At 36.2% G+C, this 20689-nt stretch overlaps 1 protein-coding gene across 1 annotated transcript in view; it reads right to left on the bottom strand.

The window, feature by feature from the left end:
- The window catches only part of Gphn (gephyrin), a 435141-nt gene that overhangs the window by 213781 nt on the left and 200671 nt on the right, over positions 1-20689 (bottom strand). The window contains exon 5 of the mRNA XM_031357728.1: positions 4198-4292. Coding sequence (XP_031213588.1) covers positions 4198-4292 — 95 coding nt within the window. The remainder of the gene's footprint in view (positions 1-4197; positions 4293-20689) is intronic.

The following is a 20689-nucleotide window of genomic DNA, read 5'->3' as shown; positions in this document are numbered from 1 at the left end:
GGAGAATTGGGTTCTGATGATGGCAAGTGACCTTGATTTGTGTTGTTTATTTTCTTATGCTTGCCTCCCACCATCTGGTTATTTCTAGTGCTACCTGCCCTTGCTAAATCTGACTGGAGCCAGTCTTTCCTGTGATCCTGGTTGTGTCAGAACTCCTCAGAGTCAAGCTGTCTCTGTGATTCTGTGATTCTGGGATCCTGTGATCCCGGGCTTGTTAGATCACCTGGGAGTGTGGCTTTCTCTGTGTGTTGTGGGACTGGCTGCAGAGCTTGCACCCAAGGTCTGCTCAGAACACTAACCCAGACAGACCGGAAGGAACCTGAGTCACTGGGCTGGTGGAGTTCCTGTGTGCCTAGTCCTGATGGTCCCAGTTACTCCAAGTGTTGGAACATATGTAGATTCCTGCTCACCTCTGATCCTGGGTGTGTCAGAGCGCCTGGGAGTGGAGCTTCCTGTGGGTGTTGTGGGACTGGCTGCAGAGCCTGCACCCAAGGTCTGCTCTGGACCCCAGGCCAAACAGACTGGCAAATTAGAACTCTTCAGTAATGGCAACAGACCAGCATCTAAGACTAGGAATCCGCTGTTGTTCTGATCACTGCACAGGTTATAAATCATTTGATGCAAAGCACCTGGCGTTGCTAATGCCTTCATTTTATAGATGAGGAGGCTAGCAAAAAACCTTGTAGAATGCTCTGAATACTACTATGTGTCATCTACCAAACCATTTGTAGAAAAAAACACACAAGTAACTGTGATCAGAATCAACATCTGAAAGAGATACAATTGACAACTTATTTTATCTATGTATCACTCTCTATAAAGGAAACTGCAAGGTAAAGCCCTCAATGCATCATATTTAGAAAGGGAGACCCTTAAAACAGAGGTCAAAGACTAATTTTTTTTTACTTAGATATTTTCTTTATTTATATGTCATATGATTTCTCCTTTTCCAGTTTCCCCTCCAAAAAACACAAACAAACAAACAAACAAACACAAACAAAAACAAACCCCTGTGTTGCCTCCCCCCTCCCCATGCCTGCCACCCCACCCTCTCCCACTTATTGGCCCTGGCATTCCCCTACACTGGGGCACAGAACCTTCACAGGGCCAAGGGCCTCTCCTCCCACTGATGATCGACAAAGACTAATTTTTTGAGTGTCCATAACAAGAAATCTTTTGTAAACAAACTCTCTCTCTCTCTCTCTCTCTCTCTCTCTCTCTCTTTCTCTCTCTCTCTCTCTCTTCCTTCCTTCCCTCCCATTCTTTATTTTCTTTAAATTATTATGTATTTTTGTTTAATACTTACTACTTTTCTGGTAATGTTTTGGGAGCAAAGTATATAAAATGCACAAGATAAAGATTTGTTACTGCTGGATGTCCTACAAACTAGGCAATATGAATATTTAAAGTTATAAAACAGCATAACATGTACTGCAAGAGAAGTATGACCAAAAGACAAAGTGATGAAAATCAGATGCTGCAGAAAGGTACCAACACTCTAATCATGGCTGTTATTGAAACATTCTTAAGAAGGCATGGAAAAGCAGAGACAAACAAACAAACAACAACAACAACAATAAAAACCTCCACCACCAACCCACACACACAAAAATCCTTAGCAAATAATCCCAGTTTCCTTATTCCATATTTAATAGAATCTGTTATATTCATCCAATATTTGCAAAAAGATCTTATTTAAATCAACTATGGACAGAAAAGTTTACCACAATGGAATATTAATCATCTATTAAGAACAATGAAATTATGAAATTTGAAGGCGTGTAGATGGAGCTGGAAACATTCATTCTTCATGGAAAAACTCAGACCCAGAAAGACAAACGTCACATGTTTTTTCTCATTTATGTATATTAGGCTTGAGTCTATAGATATGTATCCTTCATCTGGAATACCCATAGAAGCCAGAAAATTAGTAAGGGCCCCTTGGGATGAGGTATTCAATAGAGGAGAGATAGAATGCTGTAGTATAAAAGGTTAAAAGGAAATTAGAAACTAGGAAAGAATAAGTTTAATTAGAATAAAGGAGAGCTGGGTAGATGAGGGAAACTGATATATGAATGCCTACTACCCAATAATGGGGCAACAGTTCCCCTACTGGACAAAAAAGACTAACATAAAAATTCATGTCCCAGGAATGGGCAATTTTTTTTAAGAGTTGCTGACCAATGAGGTCCCAAAGACTCCCAAGCAACATGGACGTCCATCACTTGCTGCTGAAGATATCACATGCTTGAGTCCCAGAACATGATGAAATCAAGCTGGTACAGATCTGGAAGCTTCAATCCTACTAAATAGCTTTTATAATGCTAGCTGGTACTATAAAAGCTTTAAGAGGAGAAAAGTAAGCATCAATGTTTTTGAGTTGGGAACCCAATTAGCTTGAATAATGCCTGGCCTGGCAAGACTCTGCCCACTTGTGCAATAGTAGCATCAATATCATGGGAGTAACTAACCACTCTTTGTTTGGATTTAAGGCCAGATCCCCAAGACAAAATCCTATCTAGCATCATTATTGGGGCAAGAACCTAAATCTAGATAAATAACAGATGTTAAGAAAGAAACTAGTATCATTTGTTAAGTAGACACAGTATTAAACCAACTCTCAGTGAAATTATACCCATAATTAAGATATCTCTCAAACTTCACCAGAGAATGTCTTTTTGCAGTAGATGATGATCAATGTAGAGACCCACAATAGCCAACAAGCAGACAGAAGAATGTTAACATGTTCAGGGATCATTGATATAGACAGAATGAAGAGAATGTACAAGCAGCAGTGGATAGATACAAGGAAATGATGTGTCTGCAAACAGCAGGGCATACCCTCATATGAACTCAGGTAGTATGACAACATGCATAAGATTAATGCAAGTCCAAGCCAAATCAAATATAAGTGTGGAGAGGGGAGTTGGGCATGAAACTCCACCTTTAGATGAAAAGCTATTGGCAACTCTTAGCTGTTGAGAGAGAGATTTTGCTTTTCTGTAATGTAGCCCCTGGTAAGTCTACTATGTTCCAGTGGCAGGCCACACACATGAGAGTATTTGTGTAATATACATTGATCTTGATGAGGGTGAAGAAAAGTACACAAGGGAAGGATCATGGATATGGGAAGAGTTGGTGGAGGGGAGACTATGACCAAAGCATATATAAAATTCTTAAAAAGCTAATTTTATAAATATATAACATCTCATATTACATTTCATCTATATTTATTAAATTTCGCATTATAATACTGTATATACATATCACAGTAAAGAAAATATAATAACTGATGATTCATTCATAGGGATAACTCCAGTGACTACCACTAATGAAATATAAACTTAATCCAAAGAAGAGGAAAACCAGTTTGAAGAACATTTAAATATGTACCTTAGTTTTTATAGTCATATTTCATACAGAATAAAAGTGGTTATGCTCATTATAAAGTTATAAATTTGTAAGGTTGTATGTTTTTGGCTACTATAAAATTAAATGTTTATTATTCAAAGATCATTAAAAGAGATCCTAACCAAACAAACAGCTTTATATTTAATATATATTATGCTCATTTATAGGACTATAATTGAAGATTTGCTAAAATACTAAGAAGCCATCAGATAACGTATAAATGCCACCAGCTATGCCAATAAAGCAGTTTAAACATACTAATTTAATATAGTAATATACTGATTTAATAGAGCAATTTAAATATACTAAATTACCCGGAGACTATCAATATGAATTGAATTCTTTTTATGACTGCACATAAGTATATCTCGTTGTAAATTCAAATCAAAGTTCCTAACATATGAGATAAGTGACTTTAATAAATGTGGTGGTTCATTGCAATAAACTAGCACCAGGTTACAGTTAATAAATATCAACTGGTAATTATAAATAATCACAAAAAAGGATTGCTTTACATCTTAATGAATTCAACTCTTATGCAGTAGAACTTAGTTAGCAATGATAAAACAGTACCTAAAAGTTTAGCAAAAGTAAAAACAAAACCAAAAAGAAAAAAAGAAGGATCTGCTGGAGACAAAGCTGCAGACACCAAGACTTAACTCTGGGTAAAATGGAGTGAGCCTACGAAGTCTTGTGTTAAAGGTTTTTAGATATACTATTCTAGGGTACTACTGCTCTGCAGTCAGGCGGTTCACTTTCTTGGCAATTTGTGGGTGGCTTTCTTACCTAGAGAGCATGCCCAGAGGTGTAACATTAAGTGATCCCATCAGCATTGCCAGGGCCATCCCTGGCGCTTCCCGTTCTATTACTTCTTTTGTGGCCTGTAATTAAAGATTAAATAGCAGACTGAGTGAAATAGCCAAAAAGAAGAAAGGCAGAGAAGTAACTTTCACTTTAAGATAAACCATATTTTGTAGTTCCTCAAACATTTGGATTTTTATGTCAGTCAGCTCAGCTTTTCAGGATCACTGAATATTGGCTATTGACTAGGAAAATACAAGGAATGTTACAAGTCCCATCTTATTCTTTCCTCAGTATTTGATAGAAAACGCATCTTCTCTGGTAACCTCAGTCCACGCCAGGAAGCCTGGGATTGCTGTGCCAGTTTGCGGGATCTAAGGTGTGGAAGAAGGTGGCACAGGTACTGGTTGTTCTGAGGGCTTTTGTTTGTTTCTAGTCTTGTGTTGAGGATGGAACGCCACACCCTGTGCATGCTAGGCACGAACTCCAGTATTAGCTGTGGCACTATGCTACATCCACACTTTGCCTATTATTATTGAAATAAAAATTACTTCTAAAATATATTCCTACTAGTTCTATGATTTTATAATGGATAAAGAGACAAAAATATTATCAACTTCTCCATAAAGTAGCTGGAAAAAATTTACAATTTCAATCCAAATTAGCTATTGATTAAAAAAATAAAGTGATATTTACTATACTAAGAGTTTATGATATGACATGATTAAGGTGAAGGGTACTTAAATCAGGAATAAGTTAGTGAAGAAGATAGAAATATTGTCCAACAGTAGCAATATAAGCACACCTTGGAGATATTCCAGGTTTGGTTTCAGACTACCACTGTTAAGCCAATAAAACAATAAAGCATATCATATGAACTTTTTGGTTTCTGAGTGCATATAAAAGTTATGCTTACATTGTCCTTTAGTGTTTTAAGCATATCATATCATTACATCTAAAAAGTTACAATAATGAAATACAGTGTTGCAAAAGTATGTTAATTATCATTTGAACCTTCAGCCAGTCATAACAGCACTTCAAGTGGAGGCCTTGATCTTATTGGCTGTTGCCTGATCAATAGATATAAAAATAATTAATGAATAAGTTTAGACTATAGGAAGAATTACCAAATGCAACAGAGACATGAGGTAACATATATTGGGAAAATGGCATTATTATTCTTGCTCTGCACAGGGTTGCCTCAACCTTTAATTTGCAAGACACTGGTATTTATGAAGGCCATACCCTAGAATTATAGAATATGAGATATGACTGTGCACCCATTTAATGGTAAAGATAAACTTAGGTTAAAATTAGGAGCAAAACACATGACAACCCATTTCTAGCAACCTATTTCTACAAATGAAGGCAGTTATAATAACTGGAAATGACTAAGAAGTAAAACATGTAAAATCGAGTATTCTAGTATGCAGAAAACAAGCAAAATATAAACAATGACAGAATGAAGACAAGTTGTGACTGCAACTGTTCAGCAGAAGTGAGCTATAGCTCTAAGTAAGACTGTATACATGGCTAATTGTTTTCTCCAAACAAATACTTGACCAAAGAGTTAAAGCAAATCAAGTATGTATTAGATACTGATAGTGTAATTTTTAGAACATTTATAAATGGGCAATTTGTTCCTAATATGAATATAAAATATGGGGTTCCCAGAACTGGTCAATCTCCTGGTTCACTGTACCAAGAATGGCATACTATTTAGCAATAGCAACTGCTTCTTAATGAACTCTTTTTTAATGAGGGGCACCACAGGCTGCAGAAACCAAAAACTGATCTTCAAAGTTTTAAAATGAATTGTTATTATTTAAGTTTAAAGCTGAAAAATGATGAGCTGTCTACCTAATTTTTCATTGTCTGATACCAACCCATTCATTATAAATTTGAGGTCTTGTGATATGAGACATTATTTTTGTTATAAACTACTCTATTAAGATTAAAACTTCCAGGAAACTAAAAATCTAAAGACCTAAAATATCAAGCAAAGGGAAGATGAACATAATATGAAATGACCTCTTTATCAGAAGTAGTACTTTACTGCCCACTTTAAAACGTCATCATACAAGCACTGCTTAACTTTCAATAGGTTTGAATACAGTTTACATCCCAAAGAGTCACATGTTAGTAGCTTGGCCCTTAGTGTGACAATGTTGAAAGTTGGTACGAGGGTGATGTGATATCACTCATGAAGTCAGTTCTTAAGGGAACAAGTTATATAAAGAGTAAGCCTGACCTCTGAATCAGTCTGGCTTGTTGTTTTACAATATGACCTTCTGCATACAGCTATTTTCCTTTCTGCTTTCTTACTATGAGGTAAATAAACTTTCTTTGAAAGTATGATCTCCAGTATTTTCTTCTAGCAAAAGAAAAAATACTGAGATACACATACAAATTATATACCCCAAGAAGAATGGCGCTTTTTAAGGACAAGTAGAAAAATACCAACAGATAGCCAAGAGGGTATATTTAATCTAAAATAGAAAGACCAAGAACAATACTTATACACTTAAGAAACACTACTTATTAGGTATTTCTGTTTGGTAGCATTCAAAGGATGTGATAATCTAGTGATGAATTAAATAAACTGAGTATATAAGCTGTGACCCAGAGTTAACAAATAATGTGAAAATTGCATGGAAGAGATAAAGTTCATTATTTTTTTTTAAGATTCTCTAAAATATATCCTGGCTTTTCCCAGAACACTGGATTTTAGTTTCCAGAGAATTATTTTATTAGTAACCACTTTTGTGCAAATCTTTCAGTGAAATTTCTATTTATATGATGGAATATCTGAGGTATGTTTATATTATACTGATTTTTCGTTAGGAGGTTCTGCAGAAGAAAATTTTGATCTTAATTATGACTGGATAGTCCTCTGCATTGCTATATTTGCTTTTAAATTATGATGGTATGAACATAATGAGTTAGTGGAAGGCTGGGAACAGACCATCAAGTTAATATCTGTCAAGACACAATAATGTGTTTACAGTAGGGCACTTTTAAAACTTATTTCTTATTAGATATTTTCCTTATTTACATTTCAAATGATATCCCCTTTCCCTGTTTCCCCTCCAGAAAAAAAAAAAAAAACAAGAACCAGAAACCAAAAAAACAACCCTATTACCCACTCCCTCCATCCCCCTGCTCACCAACCCATTCTCTCTTACTTCCTGGTCCTGGTATTTCCCTACACTAGGGCATAGAACCTTCATAGGATAAAGGGCCTATCTTCTCATTAATGACCCACTAGGCCATCCTCTGCTACATATGCACCTGGGGCCATGAGTCCCAACATGTGTACTCTTTGGTTGGTGGTTTAGTCTCTGGGAGCTCTGAGGGTACTAGCTAGTTCATATTGTTGTTCATCCTAAGGGGCTGCAAACCCCTTCAGCTCCTTAGGTCCTTTCTCTAGCTCCTTTATTGGGGACCCTGTGCTCAGTCCAATGGATGGCTGTGAGCCTCTACTTCTGTATTAGTTGGGCACTGTCAGAGTCTCTCAGGAGACAGCTATTATCAGGCTCCTGTCAGCCAGCACTTGCTGGCATCCACAATAGTGTCTGGGTTTGGTGATTGAATATGGGAAGGATTCCCAGGTGGAGCAGTCTCTGGATTGTCCTTCCTTCAGTCTATGTTCCATATTTTGTCTCTGCAACTCCTTCCAGGGTATTTTGTTCCTCCTTCTAAGAAGGATCGAAGTATCCACACTTTGGTCTTCCTTCTTCTTGAGTTTCTTGTGGTTTGTGGATTGTACTTTGTATATTCCGAGTTTCTGGGCTAACATCCACTTATCAGAGAGTGCATACCATGTGTGTTCTTTTGTGATTGGGCTACCTCACTCATGATGATATTCCCTAAGAATATGGTTTTTTTTTTTGTTTTGTTTTTTGTTTTGTTTTTTCACAGAGAAGAGAACTGTTTATTTGGGCTCATGATTTCAGATGGCTCAGTTTGTGATTGCTAATTTCTAGATGCTTGGATGGAATATTATGGCTCTAGAAGCATGTACTGAAGGAAGCTGTCACTCCATGGTGGATAAGAAGCATAGAGAGATATGGGAAGGTGCTGCAAGATATTTGGTCACACTTGTGTTAGCGAGGTTGTAGGAAGTACAAATTCATTGTTTTTAATAGCTGAATAGTACTCCATTGTGTAAATGTACCACATTTTCTGTATCCATTCCTCTGTTGAAGGACATCTGGGTTCTTTCCAGCTTCTGGCTATTAAATAAGGCTGCTATGAACATGGTGGAACATGTATCCTTATTACATGTGGAACATCTTCTGGGTATATGCCCAGGAGTAGTATAGCTGGGTCCTCAGGTAGTACTATGTCCAATTTCCTAAGGAACCACCAATCTGATTTCCAGAGTGGTTGTACCTGCTTGCAATCCCACCAGCAACGAAGGAGTGTCTCTTTCTTCACAACCTCTCTCCTTCTCCACAACCTCATCACCATCTACTGTCACCTGAGGTTTTGATCTTAGCCATTTTGACTGGTGTGAGGTGGAATCTAAGAGTTGTTTTGATTTGCATTTCACTGATGTCTAAGGATGTTAAACATTTCTTTAGGTGCTTCTCTGACATTCAGTATTCCTCAGTTGAGAATTCTTTGTTTAGTTCTGTGACCCATTTTTTAATAGGGTTATTTGGTTTTCTGGAGTCTAACTTCTTGTGTTTTTTGTATATATTGGCTATTAGCCTAGCCATATTAGGGCATTCTTAAACACATCATCTACAAGATAATCTTTTAGATCTTTAAGTAATGAATATTTCCATACAATGCTATAATTGACTTTGAGTTAATTTCTTATTTTAGAATGACTGGTATGATCAAAACCTCATTACATGTGAAGAGAATGCTACTCCATAGTTAGTTTCTAAGAGAAGAGGGCTTTGATCTTTTGCATCACATGGCATAGTGGGTAACATGTGGCATATCCTCAATACATATTAATGGAACACAAAAATAAATAATGCACTTATCTAGATTTGAAATTTGGCTTTACTGCCCATTTTTTGTGAATTTAATGAATATAACCTTTCTGGGATTCAATATATTTAAGAATAAAACATAACTACATCTTTTAAGATGACGATGAGGAGATATAAGCAATCTAGTATACAGTGGATATTCAAGAAAAGTAATTGTTTTCTGTTCCTATTCCATCTCAACTTATAGCCTTATAGTTTTGATTTTATCAAACAAAGTAACAGAGATAATAGGAAAACATATACACTTATAATCAATAGTTGGGAAGCAGAATTGAAATGGTATGGGATTTACAAGAACAATTCAACCATGAAAGCATTGGCTAGTGAAGAAAAGGAAGAATCCTGAAATGCTCTCACCTTTAGAGAGCAAAAGCCAATTAAGGTGTGTATTGGTAAGACAGGAAAGAGGGCAAGAGCTGAGTATAAATATCTATAGCCATATATGAAAAGTACAACAAGGCATAAAGCAAAAGAATAAAACCTAACTCCGAATAAAACAAGACAAAATACATTAAGACACCAGAAAATCCAAGCAGAAGAGAGGTTGTAAGAAAACACCTCTGTTACTTTCAATCCCATGTCATAGTAGAATAAAGATAAGAACCATTTGCACCTGCGAATGTGTTTAAATAAACCACTATCAGTGCTAAAAAAAAGACATTAAGAGCTTGAGATAATTTTATATAATTATTTTATGGTACTATTTCAGATTTTTTAAATATAAGCTCTTAATTTAATTAATCAATTACTTTTTCGAAAAGGTATAGTAGAAATTAGGGTTTCTGTTTTAGATTATGGTTTAGATTATCATCAGTTGCAAAATAATGATGTTTAGGGAACACCTACTTCCTTTGTTTAGGTATTTAAGTTTAACTTGTAAATAGGCTATTTTTTCTTGATAAGGTTTTGCTATGTAGCTTGGGCTAGCTTGGAACACACACTGTGGTCCAAGCAGGAGTGAAGGTGCAGTCCTTTGCCTCAGCCTTCTAAATGCTGAGTTGTAGGTATGTAACAGCATGCTCAGCCTTTAAATATATTCTTAACAATGAAATCTTAACTGCCCATGAAAACACTGCCATTTCCTTTATTGTTTATGTTTTGGTGGTATAGGGGTGAGCATACTTGTCTTCCTTCCCTTTTATACTTTGAAGATAACATTGAAGTCCAAAATACCCTTCAAAGGATGCTAATTTTTAAAAACTAAAAAAATTGTACCACAAACAATTGAGAATTCTTGATGAAACTCATGTTCACTCTTGAACTACATCAGGACATGATATTAAAGTTATTGATCAAATGATATGACTTTTAACACTAATAGAATACATAACTAAATCTAAATAACAAGAAATGTAAAGTGACCCCATGAAAAATCTTCTAGTGTAGTGCTTTTACGTAATTATATAGGCATACTTCTATTATCAATGGAATAATTTTATTTATATTCATATACTTGCTACTTGACTAGGTAGATTTTATAGTTTCCTGTTAACAAATACTATACTGCCATGTGATGAATAAATAACCATGAACATCAAAGATTAAGTTTGTGGTGAGTAAAGAAATATAACAGAGAATCACCAGATACTGGCTGCTGAGAACTTTGTTACGCCATCAAAGTGGACATGGTTAGGGCAACAGTTCTCAAATTTCAGTGTACATCAACATCTTCTAGAAATTTTGCTATAATATATTTACTTGGGCATGATTCTCACATACTTCAATTTATAATGTCTGGATAGGGCATCCAAATTGCCATTTAAAACAATTTTCAGGTGATATCTATGATACTTAAAGAGCATACTTGAAAATCATAGTTGATGACAGGAATGTGTGACACCCTGATTTTCAGTGAACATTTCACATTCAACTTCATAGATGATATAAATGTGAGAATACTTTACTAGAATTAAATATAGACCTACTGAGAAGACAAATTGGGTTGAAAAAGGTAATTTAATAAGTCCATGTATATCTTCCTGATGCCTTTACTTTGAAGCATACATACTATTTTAATTTCTACATTTCAAGATTTGCCATAATAAACAGTACAGTGGCACCTGAGTATCTGGTGACATACTAAAGATTAGACTTAACAATATCATTTTTGTCTTTCGAGTGATATGGCTTGTATCTTCTCTTTCTAGCTGTAAGTATCCAGTCATTACTATATGGTGGCACGGTAAGACTTAATGAAAGACAATACAGACTGAGGGTAATAAAAACATAACAAAACCTAGAAAGGAATGTTTTAAATGAATTATAGTAGATTCAAAATGTTAAAATAATTTCTGCTATTTCTTGAATGAGAAGAGAAAAGACCAGATTTTTACCAATTGGCCCTTGACTATCCCTAGAGGTTGACATCTATATAAATATTATTCAGTTCCAGTTAAGCAATCCCGACGGGTAGGATAAGTATTTTAATAAAGTATTTTAAACCATCATACCATCACCCAGTCCCATGGCATATAACTATGAGATATAAAGCTGTGTAACTTTTGGTGTGTGTAATTTGACAGGCATGGCTAAGAATTTCCAGCTCTTTCAGAGAGTATGAATTTGGTTCTCAGGACTCAGCCAGGCAGTTCACAACTATCTGCAATATATATTCCCAGGGTATCTATCCCACAACCTCTTCCATCCTCCATTACACCTGTTCACATGTGATGTGAGTGTGCACATGCAACCCCAGCCCCCAACATACATGCATATATACACATACACACAAATAAAATATAAATAAATCTATAACTAAGTCATATGCAGCTATTGAGGAGGGAATGGAATAATTTCAGGAGAACTAATAAACAATGCATGAACTTTTATTAATAATATTGTATTGCATATGTAACTTTGATGGCAGGGTAGTTTTCAAATCTACAAAGATAATTCTGTGATATAATAGGTTTGTCATCAGGTTTTTTGTTTTGTTTTGTTTTGTTTTGTTTTTGCTATAATCCATCCATCTATTTGCCAACTTACCATACAAAACTCTGTAAAAATCACGTAAGCAGTAGTGTTGACTAAGCAAGACCTGAGCAAAGGATGACATCAATGGAGATGCTAACCTGGAAGGCCGAAAGCTCCCAAGGTCTCAATCCTGGACAAAGAATTAAAGGGAATCCTGAGAGCTGAATAAATGGTCTCCCCCAGGGACAAGTCCTTAACTGGTAATACAACTTCAAATAGCCGTGAGATCATATATATACAGGTAACATTATATTTACTGAGCAAGTTGTATTTATGTATTTCTGGATATATATAAACATAAAATTAATATATAGAGAGATGGATTAGAAGACAGACAGATAGATCAACAAAGAAAAAGAAGATACAAATTTGATTAAGAGTCAGAGATGGGTGGGTGGTATATGAGAGGGTTTGAAGGGAGGAAGGGAAGAAAATGATGTAATTCTTGTTTCAAAAAGTTACTATGAATATTATGTATTCTACTATTTAGTATTAGAATGCATAAGTAGAAGAAATTTTGAAAAGGAAGAAATACAGTGGGAAGGGGGAACTTGTAGTGTCCACTTGCAGTAGAAGGTCAGGGCATCAAGTGTAGGGATGGGGTTGCCATCCCACAGTCAAAAGATCAGACTCAGAATTGTTCCTGTCTGAAGGAATTGCAGGGACAGAACCGAACAAAAGCATGAGAGAAAAGAGGTCTAGTGACAGGCCCAAGATCCAGTTACTGATGCTGTGGTGTGCTTGCAGACAGGAGCTGTGAATGGCAGGCCTCTGAGAGGCCCAAGAAGCAACTCAGAGTCAGATGCAGATACTAACACCCAACCAATGGATGGAAATACCCTTGTGGTTGAATTAGGGAAAAGCCAGAAGAAGCTGAGAAGGAGGGCAGCCCCATGGAAAGACCAGCAGTCTCAACTGACCTGGACACTGAGATCTCTCAGAAGTTGAGCCACCATCAGGCAGCATGCACCAGCTGATAGGAGACCCCTGACACATATACAGCAGAGGACTGTCTGATCTGGTCTCAGAGAGAAGATGCGTGCCTAACCCCAGGGAGTGGGGAGGTCTGGTAGGGTTGGGGTGGGGGAGTGCGGACATCCTTTTGGAGAAGGGGGAGTAGGTATGGGATGGAGAGTGGTTGGTGGGTGCAGACCAGGAGAGGGATGAAGTCTGAGTTGTAAAAAGGGAATAAAGAATAATAAAAAGGACTGTGGAGAGCTACTAAAGAAGTACAACACTCTATGCTGTTTATTTCTGGTTACTGTAAGCACATGAACCCTGCCCCCACCTTTACCCTCCCCGCCCACACACAAGAAAATTAGAAGAAAGCAAGTATAAAAGGAGATGAATAATGCTATTCCACTGTACACAACTCTAAGGGCTTACATCAAAGTTGTATGCAAATATGCTGTATCATTGAAACCTCAACAACATGATTGCCTAAACAATACCCATGTGATGATATCAATGAAATGGCAGCATAGCATGAGGAACATTTCACAAGAACCCACCATAGGTGAAAAGCAACAGGCAATCATTTTTTTCTGAGAAAGAAAGAATTGAATTCATCCAGGCATGAGTCCCTGATAGATCATGAAATCTATAGTGGTCAGCACTAAATGCATGAACATAAAACCTGTTGTTAATTTAAAGAAAATATTCCTGGGCATGACTGTGTTACTGGTCACTTTTTCGTGTATGTACTTAATGTGTGATAGAATCTTCCTATAGTGTGACACTTCACAAAAGCAGTTCTCTACTGGATTTCATGAACACTGTTCTTTTTCTTTTTTTTATTATTATTTTTTTATTAGATATTTTCTTTATTTACATGTACTACTTAGCTTGGGAAAAAAAAGAAATCAGAAGTTTTTACTTATGGAGACTCAGTTTAAATACATGGGCACTCTGCTTAGATAGTTAAAATTGTTGCTTCACACAATACAAGAGACATGATTTATTAATTTTCTTTGAAAAAGTAAATAATGAGACATATTAATAATGTGACTATGTCAAAGGCAGAAAGTATACCAATAGAAAAATTGAAAAGGTAATTCATGTCTTTTGCCTCAAATTTTGTTTTAACCTATTAATCTAATGTGATATGTTTTAAACAGAAAAATGCCCCATATTCTGTGTAGATATAGGAAGGATCTTTGCCTAAAGCATACATATTACCTTTAACAGAAAGCTCATACACATTTGTATTAACCCATGAACCTATTCATAGAGGTTGATGTTACAAGTAGTAGTCAAAGCAACTGTGAAAAACAAAAAGTTCTACCAAAAGCATTGTAAAATTAAAAGTATAAATACATCAGGTTTTGTTTAAGAAAATGACTGAAAAATTTAACATGCCAATAAACATCTATAAAGTTCAATAAAGATTTACTCAGAACTAGAAGTTTTGGAGAGAGCAGTTACTAGAAACAGTTGTGAGCAACTCCTCCCCCCCCCTACCCTCACCCCCACCCCTGCATCAAAAGGCAGATTGGGAGAAAGTAGAAAGGAACTGCATTCCCTGGATTGCATCTCTAATCTGGATGGAAAACAGTAATTAATTTCTTGTACTTCCTTCAGCAAATACAAAAATAATCATGTGACCATGATTATTTGTGACAAACAGTTCCATCTGGTAAGTCAAACAAGTTTTATCAATTCTTAAATTGCTATAGTTATGCACTAAAAAATATAAATTTAAAAATATCAACAGTATATATGCCTGCCTTCTTTTGTGGAAGGATGGAGTCAGGATGATATTCAGTAGAACAACATACAGAGGAAATATTCCACTCAGCTTAAATCAGTCAATGGTCTGCTGTGCATATTAAAAAGGCCCAAAGTGGAATCCAGCTCAAGGGGAGGCCCCAAGGCCTGACACCATTACTGATGCTCACAAAAAGCAACCTATCATGACTGCCCTCTTAAAGACTCAACAGGAGTTGAAAGGGTCAGATGTGGATATTTGCACCCAATCAATGGACAGAGCTGCTGATCCCTATAGCTGAATTAGAGAAAAGCTGGAAGAAGCTGAGGAGGAGGGTGACCCTAGAGGAAGACCAGCAGTCTCAATTTAATTGGAACCCGAAGGTCTCTGAAGACACTGGACTGTCAACCAGGCAGCATACGCCAGCTGATATGAGGCTCCCAACACATATACATCAGAGGACTGCAAGGTCTGGGTTCAGTCAGAGAAGATGCACTTAACTCTCAAAGAGACTGGAGGCCCCAGGAAGTTTAGAGGTCTGGTAGAATTAGGGTGGGGGGTGGGGTGGGGTGGCGACATCCTTGTGGAGACAGGCAGGTGGGGAGGAGGTATGGGATGTGAAACAGTCAGAGGGTGGACTGGGTGGGGAATAAAATCTGAAGTGTTAAACAAAAGAAATAAGCAGTAATAAAATAAATAAAGAGTATGTATGTATTCATTAAAACACACTTAAGGACAGTAAGATGGCTCAGTGGATAAAGATGTCTGCTATAAAGTCTGACAGTACAAGTTTGATCTCTGGGAACTACATGTTAGAAGGAGAGAACTGAATCTTGTTATTTATTCTTTACCTCATATCTGTACAAATACATGCACATAAGCACACATGTGGAAACTCCCAGACATATATAAATGTAATAATAAAGACAAATTCCCAAACTTAAATTAGAAGAAACAAAATCTTTTCCCCTTTTATCTGGTTGGATCAGAAATATCTTACAAGGCATCTAAAACTATAAAAATGTGAGCATAGAATGAAAAAAAAACCATTCTGTTAAAAAATTTAGTGTTGAAAATGCTGCCTTTTTTCCCACTGGATTGTTTTAGCTCCTTTGTCAAAGATCAAATGACCATAGGCATGTGTGGGTTCATTTCTGGGTCTTCAATTCTATTCCATTGATCTTCCTGTCTGTCACTGAACCAATACCATGCAGTTTTTATAACTATTGCTCTGTAATACAGCTTAAGGTCAGAGATGGTGATTCCTCCAGAAGTTCTTTTGTTATTGAGAATAGCTTTCACTATCCTAGGTTTTTTGTTACTCCAAATGAATTTGCAAATTGCTCTTTCTTACTCTATGAAGAACTGAATTGGAATTTTGATGGGGATTGCCTTGAATCTGTAGATTGCTTTCTACAAGATGGCCATTTTTACTATATAAATACTGCCAATCCACGAGCATGGGAGATCTTCCCATCTTCTGAGATCTTCTTCAATTTCTTTCTTCAAACATGTGAAGTTCTTATCATATAGATCTTCACTTGCTTGGTTAGAGTCACACCAAGGTATTTTATATTATCTGTGACTACTGTGAGGGTGTCACGGGGATCTCCTCAGGGATCTGCTTTTTCTTGACTCCTCAGCATTGGAATTAAAGCAAATGTGACCATGGGTACAGGGCTGTTTTTGCTTTTATTTCTTCATGGGTTTGGGGGTTGAACTCAGGTTCTTATGCTTATAAAGCAAGTACGTTATCAATGATTATCTTTCTAGCTCTATCAAATATGCAATTTAACCTAATAATTACTAAACCTATAAAGCAATAGTGAACATGAAATTTCACAAAGTGAAATCATATAAATTTGGAGACATTCTATGAGGACAATTTTGTAAGACATTCTGACATTTCAAATTTTTGAGTAAGTCATTTTTAATTTTTTTAAATTGATTTTGTTGGGGGCAGGTGAGGCTGGAGAGGATATGCCATTTTAACACACATAGAAGTCAGGTAATATCTTGTGAGAGTCTCTAAATGCTGGAACAATTTATAGTTAAATCACACTTAATGCCTAATACATAATGCAAAAACTATGCAATATATGTCACTGTACCCCTTGAATGCAAATAAATAAATAATAGATAAATAAATAAAGGAAGGAAGCCATGACAGTTCCTAGGGGGACAGAAACAGAGACATATGGAAGTGTCCAAAGTGAACATGCCCAGCAAACTGGGTCCTCTGGGACATTTGAGGAGAGAAGATACAGGGAGAAGGGTTAGGGGAAAGAATAAAGGGGGATTGGGAGAGAGAAAGGGGAGATGAGGAGAGGAGAGAAGAGAGAAGAGGTAGAAGAGAAGGGAGAGGGGAGAGAAGAAAGAAAAGAGGGGAGAGGAGCAAGGGAATCTGGAATGGCAGCCAAGGGGCTAAGAGGCCAAAAAGGATCATATACTGAAAATGGCTGGGTTATGAATCAGAGAATTGGAAAAGGGCAGACCATTTCAGGTAGGTATGCCAGGCAAGAGGACCTTGTAACAGACATGGACAGGGAGAGACTGGGTGGCCAGAGACCATGTTAATATGTTAACAGGTACCTTCCATAGACTTTGGTCCCTTGTTTGAAACCTAACACCCTCATATCTTGACACTAAAAACGAAATAGAGAAATTAACCACAGACTTGCTCATGAAAGAGGCATTTCCTACAGGTGAACACCATTTTACTTTGTAGTTAAGTAAAAGTTTTGAGAAACAGGATAGCTTGCTTCCTTGTATTTCTGTCACAAAATGTATTAATTTTGATTAGTAAGCAGTAGAGGAAGACAAAAAAAGCACAGGTAAAATTTCTTTTAGTTTCTTATGATCTTTACAAGAAGACTGCTACTCTGACTTATAAGTATTTACACAAGCAATACAGCACTATGGCTCTCAACCAACCAGAGCAGATTTAACTCCTGAGCATTTGAAGAATCAGGTCTCAGGAGTTGGATCTAGAAGTAGAATGTTATAAAGAAAATCTCTTAATTTCTTTAGAAGTATACAGTACTACAATGTAACAAAAAGCATCCTCAAGAGGGGAGGGGGAGAGCCATTCATTGTGTACCAACTTGTAGCTCACCAACTCCAATGGAGAGTTCCAAACCAATGTTCGCACAAATGGCACTGGTTAAATGTAGTGGATCACAAAGCAAACCAAAGACAAGAATGTGGGACAGAGGTCGGGAAACATGAGATCAGTTTATAGGGGAGATAACGAGGGAGATAAAAAGGGTAGTCAAAGGATGAGAATGCATTATAGATTCTGAAATTGTGAGAGCAAATTTAATTAAAAAACAGCATCCTAAGATAAAATAAACTTTGGTCTTACCTTACATTTGTAAATAACCAGATAACTAAATAGTAAGCTTGTGAAGGTATCAATTTAAAGATGCTAAATATAAATATAGTAGGTTTGTGGCTATTTCTTAATTTGAGGAAATTTAATATATTTTAAAAATTATTATTCCAGCTGGGAGGTGGTGGCACAAACCTTTAACACCAGCACTCAGGAGGCAGAATTTGAGGCCAGCCTAGTCTACAAAGTGAGTTCTAGGACCACAGGGCTACACAGAGAACCTCTGTTTCAAAAAACAAAAACAAAAATAAAACATAAAAGTAAAAACCAACCAAACACATGAAAATAAACAAAACAAAAAGTAAGTATCCTATTTATTTGTGTGTGATTGTATGTGTGGGGCACAAATTCCACAGCATCAACTTTTGGGAGTTGGTTCTTTCCTTCCATTGTGTTATTCCCTGAGACCCTGGGCTCCCAGACTTGGTAGGAAGAGTTTTCATTTGTGGAGGTATCTTGTTGTCCTGATTTACTATCTTTTAACCATGTCTTTATTATCAACCTGACATTTTATGCCACAGTTGGGTTTTCATAGCACTACAAAAATATATAATAATGGGAAAAGGACTAAAATGTCAGAGGAAGTAGGATTAATGTACTAAAGCCTGCTATTGTTAATAGTTATATACCAGAGAATGAGAAGTAAAACTTGTACTACAAATGGTGACAGGAGGAAGGCTGCATTGTAATCACACTACTTGTAAGATCCTGAATAAACTAAGTACTACGCGGAAGAGAAATGGCTAGAAAAACCAAACAGTGACTAGTTTGTTACAGAGTAGTTTTTCACAAAAAATTTCCCAATTTTAAAGAAATTTAGAGGGGTTTTGTTATTAAATATGAATGAATTTGACACTTCATAAGGATGAGATATTGGCATATATTGACTGACACACCAAGGAAACACACAACTGTATTTTCAGTTTCTTTGAAATTAAAATAGGAGTTCAAAGATTACAAGAAAACAGAATACTCAGTATAAATAAAATCCCACTAGTCTTTTTTATCTTAGATCTCTACATTATATAATCTCTCTGTGTGGTCTTTTAAAGTGATTTTCAGTGTGAATACAAGCAAAGAATAATCTGTTAAACTACTAATGCTAAAACATGTTAAATATTTTAATATTTTTCTCTTGAAAAGGAAACTGTGATATCTCCATACCTATATTACTGTGTTAGTTTAGTACAGAGACTCAGCTGATAAAGAATAAACAAAATTCACCCCAACAAAGGTTGAATATGAGTGAGACATAGTTTCATGCATTCAACATATTTTTATCCTTTATCTATATCATTTTAAATATTCCAGTTCAAAACTCTTGAAGAAAAAGACTAACTTTTTTCCTTTAAGTCTTGGCACTGTGGTATAGAATTAGATTTAGCATCAACAGGATAAGCACACATATGAACTCACAGAGACTGAGGCAGCACGCACAGGCCGGGCATCTGCCTACACTAAATGGGGTCCTAAAGCTGAAGGCTCAGTGGGAAACAAACCACTCTTAAGGGTAGGGCTGCATGCCCAGCAGTAGATGAGCAAGAGAAAAACAAACTCAAACAGATCACTGGAGGCTCCTCATTATGTCATGTCAGGGTTTTTTTTTCTTCTATTCTTTTTTTTTATTCACAGACACACGCACACACACACACACACCCCACACACACACGCACGCACACACACATATTCTCCTCCCCCCACAGATCATCTGCATATATATTATGGCTTCCACTTTAGTGTTTTAATTGGAATTTTAAGTATATGATGGAGTGGGCCTCTGCATTCATATCTGTTTCTTGTATCTTTTCTTGGGTCCTTTCCTTTCAGTTCTGTCCTATTCCAATGTGTCCGTTTTATTCTGTTGTTTTTATCATTCTCCCTTAGAAGCATATTTGTTTTCTAACAGACAGAAATGGAGTAAGATTAGATGGAAGAGGAGGTGGGGAAAAAACTGAGAGGAGTAGATGAAGGGAAAACTATAATCAGGATATATTATGTATAAAAATTATTATCAATAAAAGAGAAAAAATGAATTAAATTTATATAACACTGTGATACACGTACACAAAGTGTTATAACCAAAGACCAAGAATTTGCTTTAGGAAAGTCTTTGTAAGTACATTTGGTGTCCAGGATGAAAAACCATTAAATTAAAATTCTAATTCTTATACAATTTAGAGTCTAAAAATAACTGTTTGCTCATTTTAGTCACCTTTTTGAAACCTTGCATTTCAAATACCTCTCTTCTCTTAAATGTACAATATACATCATTCTGTTGTTTAAAACAAAGAAACAACTCACCCAAAACTTTAATTATTTTTGCTGTATCTAAAGCACTCAAGACCTTTGTAACATCATTGTTTTTTTTGTAGCTATTGCTGTTTTTCTTTCTTTCTT

Source organism: Mastomys coucha, unplaced genomic scaffold, assembly GCF_008632895.1.
Source record: "Mastomys coucha isolate ucsf_1 unplaced genomic scaffold, UCSF_Mcou_1 pScaffold6, whole genome shotgun sequence".
In the NCBI taxonomy this organism is placed as follows: Eukaryota; Metazoa; Chordata; class Mammalia; order Rodentia; family Muridae; genus Mastomys; species Mastomys coucha.
The sequence above is the reverse complement of the archived record's forward strand: the minus strand, read 5'-3'. Positions and strand labels throughout refer to the sequence as shown.